At 36.0% G+C, this 8,669-nt stretch overlaps 1 protein-coding gene across 2 annotated transcripts in view; it reads right to left on the reverse strand.

The window, feature by feature from the left end:
- Nucleotides 1–3,373: 3,373 nt before the first annotated feature.
- The window catches only part of LOC136834789 (whirlin-like), an 846,147-nt gene continuing 840,851 nt past the window's right edge, over nucleotides 3,374–8,669 (reverse strand). For both annotated transcript variants that reach the window (XM_067097498.1, XM_067097497.1), the window contains one exon: nucleotides 3,374–7,146. In XM_067097498.1, the coding sequence (XP_066953599.1) occupies nucleotides 7,001–7,146 (146 nt within the window). In that variant the 3' untranslated portion in view covers nucleotides 3,374–7,000. The remainder of the gene's footprint in view (nucleotides 7,147–8,669) is intronic.

Genomic DNA, 8,669 nt, shown 5'->3' on the forward strand with positions numbered 1-8,669 from the left:
ATCCTGATGTGAGTCAGAAATTTATATATATATATAATATACGTATATATATCTAAATATATATAATATATATACTGTACAACATATATATGTAAATATATATATATATATATATATATATATATATATATATATATATATATATATATATATATATATATATATATATATATATATATATATAATGACTAATGCATCACAGTACATACAGTATCTTTAACAGTGCCCTAAGTATGCATAGATTCTCACGAGAAGAGGGCAGTGTCATAAAATATGCATATGTATACATTCCTAATGAAAAAAAACCTGAATACTTGCGCTATCCCATGACCAAAAATAAGCTGTAATTTTAACCCTTCAAGCCCAAGGGACTTACATCCAAAAATGCAATTCACAGAAAAGACATCAGCTCAAGGCAAGCTTACTTGAATGTTCCCGGACAAGGCGCGGATTTGAGCTTTCATGTCCACTCCCGGGCTCTGCAAGCACTTAGTTCTTAGGCGGTTTCCAGCTATCTTGCAAAAAAACCTGGCTTCTGGGGATTAATGTCATTTACTACGTCATATGCACTGACCAAAGAAAAATACCCCAATTTCACTATCCTATCCAATGTTTTTCTGACGATCACCTAACTAGAGAGTGGAAAAAAAAATATATGAAAAATAATCCAACATACAGGCTATGTATTCTGAAGAATAACTGTATTGTATGGTAAGCATTGAGTCCACTAACCGTTGTATGGTAGCTTATTCAGACTTCTTCATTTCCTTCAGGTCTTATATAATACATAGATATTATACATATCTTTTATATGTATATATATATATACATATATATAAATATATATATATATATATAAAACTAGTTTCCCAATAAAGAGGCTTTGAATTTTTCTTGGTGAAAGTATAGGCAAGTATATAGCATACAAACCCATACGAGAGAGAGAGAGAGAGAGAGAGAGAGAGAGAGAGAGAGAGAGAGAGAGAGAGAGAGAGAGAGAGAGAGAGAGAGAGTCTTGAAGTCACATAAGATTGAAATAACAGAAAACTTGACCATGTTATGCCGTACAGCTTCAAGGCAGGAATGACTCAGAAAGTAACACTCTTTACCACTTACAGAGCATCTCGCATCGTCAGCTGTAGCCTGCTGATTGTATCAATCACTTCAATATTCATGCAACGAGGAGACTGAATATTATTGTTACTATACAGCCTGAGGGTGATGGGAAAAGAGGCTGGGACGAGAGGAAGGTCGAGTGCGATTGAGTGGTGGTTGGGACGAGGGAGAGCGAGTGCCATCTAGCGTGTCTTTAGGTATACAGAGGACGGAAGTACGGGACTGAAAGACAGCGAAGGGAGAGAATGACGATGAAAGGAGAATGTAATAACTACGTTAAGAACAGGTGGTCCATGAATGGAGTAAATAGGAAAGACCAGAGAGAGAAAAAGAGACTACTGCAAGAAAATCGGGAAAATTGCATGAGCAAGTCAGATGTGGCTGTTTGATAAAGGCAATTTGCTTGTGAAGGAAAAGGCGGGGGGGACGGGTAAAACTGGCTATCAAATAAGAAGAAGAAGAAGAAGAAGAAGAAGAAGAAGAAGAAAGACTATCCAGTCGCATGATCTGGAATTATCAGGATTTCTTGTCTCTAGATGAACCTTACTACGAAAGCGCGCCTAAAAGGTTTTGTATATATATGTTTGCAAGCATATCTTTGTGAATTAGACGAGAGGACCAAGCTACGGTGACTCTGAGGGTCACTGAAATTTTAGCACCTACAGTAATTATAAAACTACGATAGTGTAGTTGGACATTTCTGGATAGATACAAGGTGGTTTGCAGAACTAAAACAAACGGGATTCAGCTGTCGGATGGCTTCATGCAGACGTTTGACCTTGCATAGAAGCTTGTATAGAGCTACAGAGACGTGACCTTTGACCTTAGAAATGACTTTAACGCGCACTATACATTGCAAGACCTCTTAAAGGGGTCTTGCATAGAACTATACACTGCCAAGACTCAGAGAGGGTCTTGCTTACTTAGTACTATACACAACCAAGACCTCTGGGAAGGTCTTACAAAGTACTATACACAGCCAAGACCTTTTAAGAGGGTCTTGAACAGTACTACACACAGTCAAGACCTCTTAAGCAGGTCTGGGATAGTACTAAACACACAGTCAAGACTCTGAGAGGGTCTTGCATAGTGCTCAACTCAGCCAAGACCTCTGAAATGGTCTTGCATAGTGACATACAAAGACCAAAGCTTTAACTTCCTCCCTCTAAGAGGGCTGACCTCTCATACCTCCTTGCCTAGTGCCATACAAAGATAAAACCTCTGACATCAAAGAAGGCTCTACCTGGTACCAAATACAAGTAAGACCTTTGACCTGCTTTCACAGAGAATGGTATACGTGTTTGTACAAGTTTAGATTGTACTGGCAAAAACTAATGACCTTTAAATAGTTGATCTGCACCTGAAATATACAAACAGTTCATGTCCTTTCAACTTTACATTGGCTTTTCAGTAGGACAGTGGCTCTGCTCTAAAATGCACCAGTTTCTGAGCTTGTATTACGAACATTGAAAGTCTTAAAGCTGATAAATACGAGGTTATTACAGAGAGAGAGAGAGAGAGAGAGAGAGAGAGAGAGAGAGAGAGAGAGAGAGAGAGAGAGAGAGAGAGAGACTCAGGCATTCACAAAAACTTAAAGCTAACATTAGAAAATGTTTTACATTTTTTTGCACAGTTGTAGACGCGGAGTCATCTGCACATCGCAAGGATTACACGATACTGTAGGACTACAATATACAGTAGGAATACATTATACTGTATCAGGATATCTTTATATGTATAAATAAACTAGAGCGCCAAAGGGGGGAACGGGGAGGGGGGAGGGTAAAGGGATATTTTCAAGGTCACGCCATTGACTTGAAGGCATAAGGTGAATGAACTGCTAAGCAAACTATCTCATTTTTTTAAATCTCTTTTTTAAAAGTTAGACATTATGGACAAAATAGGCTTTCATTTATTTATTTTTTTGTATCTGTTCTTAACCAGAATAGACTGCTGATTATTATTATCCGTTTAAAAAATGAACTTTAAATTGTTGTCTACAATAGCCTGCAGTTTATATATTATAATTTTCTTGAAGACACATATGTAAATATAGCATGTATAAGTATAGTATATACATATAAATATGAATATACAATATATAAGCATATGCACTGATATATATATATATATATATATATATATATATATATATATATATATATATATATATATATATATACATACATACATACATATATATATATATATATATATATATATATATATATATATATATATATATATATATATCCATACATTTATAATGTTCTAACAAACCACCTACAGTACATTATGTAAATCTAAGTCGACGATATGATTTACAGGATAATATGTTGTATCACATTTCTGAGTTTTCGTAGGATGCTGTTCCAGCCATTTTTCTTTTTTTTCACCTCAAACAAAATGGCGCTCAAAATGGCCGAAAGAAGACGTCACGCCCTAAACGTTATTTTCATTTAGATCTTCGTCTCCGCTTGTCTATCTACTACGGCAATCTAATCTTTCTCCTTTGGCTGCTGTTACGCGGTAAAATATATATATACTTTTATTCTCTAGGTCGTAAAACTACGCAAAATAGACTCTGATAACACAAATGAAGAGGGGGGAGGGGTTTTTGTAGCACTTGACGAGCTTCTTGGTTGGGGGGGGGAAGTGGGAGAGAGGTCATTGCCTCTACAACGGCACCTCATTTACTAGACGAGTCGTTTCTGAATTCATTTTCGATTCAAGGCATTGTTTTTTTTAATAGTTCTTTTTTTCTAATCAGTGCTATATATATATATATATGCTTTCTAATCACAATGGGTCCAAGTCTCTCATAAACAATGAGTTTGACAATTTCCACTTTTTACTTTTAATCTGCATTGAAAAACGGAACTGTACAGCAATTTGGAAACAGCTTATGAATTTAATGCGTCCTTTTTGAATAAAAAGAAAAAGTTCCCTGCTTCCAGATGAAGATAATAATGATGGGTATGCTGAATATTTTCAGATTTTTTTTCTGTGTCGAAAAACATTTACGTAAGCACTCGTGAGAATTCCTGTTCTCAGAAAAAAAAAAAAAGATATCTTAAATTTCAAGCGTTATTTTGGTGCCTAGCCCAAGACCAGGTTCTCTTTGTTGACAGCATTCGAATGTGATGGGTCCTTAGAAACATACACACACACACACACACTCGTGGCATTTTGAATTCCTAAAACACTCGAAAAATGACATAAAAATATATGTAGTGAATTGATAACAATGAATATTAACGTCACTCACTAGCGTTTAAAAAAAAAAGAGAGTTAAATAATCCGGAATTTAAAATATTCACCGACATGTCTAAGAACTACAAATAAGAAGAATAATTCTAAAACGAGATGTTTTTCTTACCTTCACGTCATATAATACATATTTCACGAAATAGAAAAATGAGTTGCTCAACAATTCTATAGGTGCTCTTGCATTTGCATTGGCATGGTGTGATGCACTATGTACAAACATTGCATTTTGTTTGTTGTTCTTCGTTTCACACAGTTTTTCCCTTTCATCTTGCATACGTTATGAGTTCACACATCTTGTTTGTTATCAAAAAAGGGGGTGTCATAGTTTTCGTTCTGCATAGTTAGAATCTCCTACTGAAAGTGTTTACATGTTTGTTCATTTCTTCCAAACGGTCAACACTGAAAAATTCATTAAATTCACTACGGGGTTTTGAGGTAGATCATTTAAGCTAAAACAGATACGTATAAGTAATTCAATAAATAAATAACGGAATCAGTACATACGTGAATAAATAAATGACTCAACAAATAAATAGATCGTAACATTACGAAATGAAGAGGTACGAGTGCTGATACTTACTTTAACAATGGGGTCATGTTTGAAAGATTGTTCTCTCTCTTCATTTTTTACAGTGCTGGCTAAGATTTTATACATTTCGAAATCTCTATTTTTCTTATATTTACATGGTCATCATGTGAACGATTCATTAAACTGGACACACACAAAATAAAAATATGAAAACTAGAATGCACGGGCAATGTATAAAAACAGTCTATAAAACATGTAAAATTATGCAAAATTAACTTACGAAGTAGATTTTACACTACATCCTAGGTCACTTTCTCTTTTCTTTTCTATTTTCACCAACGCCGTAGAGGTAGAAGGCCAATGGATGCACCCTCGTCTTGGCCTTCACGCAAAAACAATAATCCACGAATTAAATCTTTTGGACTGCCTTCCATGGAATGACAAGAAATACCTTTTTCAACTACAGTCTTCCGTGTCAGTTTTCAATCTTGATTTAAATGATCTATTCTCTTCCAATTTTATGTCGTTACCATTTAGGCATTTTCATTGTAACTTTCCTCTAATTATATACCACTTATGACCTAATTATATAGAAAATGTTCAAGTTTCGATACAATCAGAATTTAAGTGTTTTCCTAACCACATACACAAGGGTCCATCGGTTTTTGAAGTTACATGAGACTTTACCATTATTAAAATTTCAGATACTTACAGACAGTTCATTTATATAATGAGTATTATTATCTTTATAGTTAAATTGAAAAATTGATTAATGAAATCTTTCACTTTTCAGAATTTTTCTCCAAATTAAAGTCACATTTATCCCCCTTACTTATGAAAGTATTTTGTAGTCCTATTTCACCTATGAAAAAAAAATTGAAATATTTCACATCCAAATTAGTTCATTATACTTCAATTCGATTCAGTAAGTCCATCTGAAACATCCTTTAACCTATCTGATTTCAAACCAGTCCTTCGGGCCCTCTCTTCCAGAGCACGCTTCTATCCTGAATGGAAAATAAATGTTTTTAAAATGCTCGAAAACCGTCCACGAAAAACACTTTTTCACTGTTGCATACTGAATAATAATCCCATCAATATTTGTGTACATTTACGATTGCATATAAACATGTGTCTCATTGGTTTGCATTGGTTCCAGCGTCGAGTCGAGCCACGTAGCCGTTCTGTCTGAAACGGGAAGAAGAAGTCTGTGACGGCAGACGGACGTCCGCCTCTGTCCATTTCCGAAATAGGGGTGCTTATGTCTGTCGCAAGAAGTTCGCTATTGTCTGTCTTTCAAGGGGAATATTGACAACTGACAGACGTTCCTAGGTATCTGTTTTGGAGACGCAGACGGGAAGTGGGTCTGATGGCCGACAGATGTCCTCTGGTGTTCATTTTTAATTTTGTAAACAGGATGTTTATATTTGCGACAGGAGGTCTCCTAATGTTGGTCTTTTAGGAGAGGAACGTCCTTTATAATTGATTTCACGTAGGATACTTACATCTGAGACGGAAGGAGGTTAATCATCGGTTTCCAGGTAGGATAACTGAGCATGCGAGAGGAGATCACTCCCTACCGTCTGCCTTTTAGGTGGGGAAGGTTTACGATCAGGGAACTTCCTCGTCCTTTTTAATCGAGATTTTAGGTCTGAGAAGGGAAGGCGTCTACGGATCGACGGACGTCTGGTTCTGTTTGTTTTTGCAGTTGAGTGTTTCCTTCTGATTTAGAGGCTCTCCTGTTATTTAGCTTGAGGAGAGCTTGAATTTTGATGGACGTCCCTTACTGTCTTGTTTTTAAGTTGAATGTTCATATGAAGGAGATTGGCGATCGACTCTTTCCCCTTGAAGAATAAAAGCTTCCCTCAGTAGCAGGAGGAACATCAAAAGAAATCTCTTCCTAACTATAGATTTTCCAGGTCGAAGGATTACATCCGTGGCTGGAGCTCCAGCGAAGATCGGCAGTCAACTGTTTCTGTCAGTCTGTCTGTCATTATTTTGCATATCTACGTCAGCGGAGGTTATCTGGCGATGGACGTATAAGATGAAATCAGTTTTTTATAGGGTTAAGTTAACGTCGAATGTTTACATCTGCGACAGGAGCGATATCGACGACCGCCGGACGTCCGCTGCTGTAGGTTTCCGCTCGACGACCATGAACTCCACCTCGGGTCTTGACCTGCTGACCCAGCAGCTGGCTATGAGGCGGGCAGCCTCTTCGTGGCTGTGACCTGTCAAATTAATAAACACACTGAGGAAAACTGCTAGCAGTTATACAACAAACACACAAACATAACTACAACTAAATCCTTACAGACATTCAAATTATGCTGACAACAGCAACATGTTTGAAATACTCCTGTCAGTCCAATATGCAAAGTTAAGCAACGCTGGTTCCGGTTAGTAACTGGTTGGGTGACCACCAGGAAATACCGGATGCCCCCTGATCTACATATCCTCCTCCTTGTCTAAACTAGGACTGCTCATATCCTGTCAACCCGTGTCTTATCTGTCTACCTTTCTAAACCTTACCATCACTTTGCAAAGTAATGTTATGTCCGTATAATACTTACAGCCACCTCTACCAACCTTTATCTAATGCAAAAGGAAAACTTGTTCCTCTCATAAATTTGGAACCTTTCCCTCTTCCAGACATACCTTACACACAGTAGTCAGCCACTCAATCACAATTGGACCATCATACCGCAGCACCTTGTCTGTAATCCTGTCAACTCCTGGCCTCTTCCTCTCTTTTAATATTTTATTTGCCCTTCTTACATCTTTCAGACTCGAGAGTCACTTACACTAGCAGTCTAAAACTTACAGCAGTCCCCTCCATTTCTGAATCACTCAAGCCAGTGTCTTCTCAAAAGACTAATCTATTTTACAAAATGAAGATTTTTTATACTTTTTTGAATTAGTGTTTACGTGCGTATTTATTTTCAATTTACTGACCGGTCAGTCTTTATCCATTTATGGTAATCTCCGCGTTCCTCTGTTTCTCTTCGCTACGATTAGATAAATGAAAAATACTATTGATGAAATAAGAACATCAACAATGGCAATAAAAAAACAGCAAAAACTGTGAAAGCAAGGAAAACATAAATAATAACAAAGATAGTAATAACGATTAGAATGATTATAGTAATGCCAACAGCAACAAAATACAATAATAATATTAGTGTTAAAAAGAACCAAAATGATTATTCCAATAGTTGTGACAAACATAAACTACCATCTGACGAAGACAAATGCATTCAGCAACTGCCACTTTAAAGTAATCATAAAAAAAAGACGAAGATTTTGGGTACTCAAACGACCTTGAAAAATTAATCGTCATAAATACCGAGGAATTCAACAAAATTTGGGAAAATTAAAAGTTAGCTTTTAATGGACTTACGACCTTGAACAACAGGTCAGGGTTAAAAATACGCGCTGAAAGTGATGACCAACCCAACCGGTACATACCTATCGATTTTTCTCAAAATTAAATAAAAAAAAAATATTGAGGACTGAACTGATCTGTGACTCTGAAAAGTATTTCAAGGTGGTAATTATTTGGGGAAAGTAATCACCAAGCTGAATGGACCTACTTACCAAGTTTTATTAGAATCAAAAAAAAGAGAAAACTAATAATAATAATAATAATAATAATAATAATAATAATAATAATAATAATAATAACAATAAACAAATATTTTAATAATAATAATGGCAATAACAAAGGAACAAAAACAACGATAATCATAATATT

Source organism: Macrobrachium rosenbergii, chromosome 54, assembly GCF_040412425.1.
Source record: "Macrobrachium rosenbergii isolate ZJJX-2024 chromosome 54, ASM4041242v1, whole genome shotgun sequence".
NCBI classification, from domain to species: Eukaryota; Metazoa; Arthropoda; class Malacostraca; order Decapoda; family Palaemonidae; genus Macrobrachium; species Macrobrachium rosenbergii.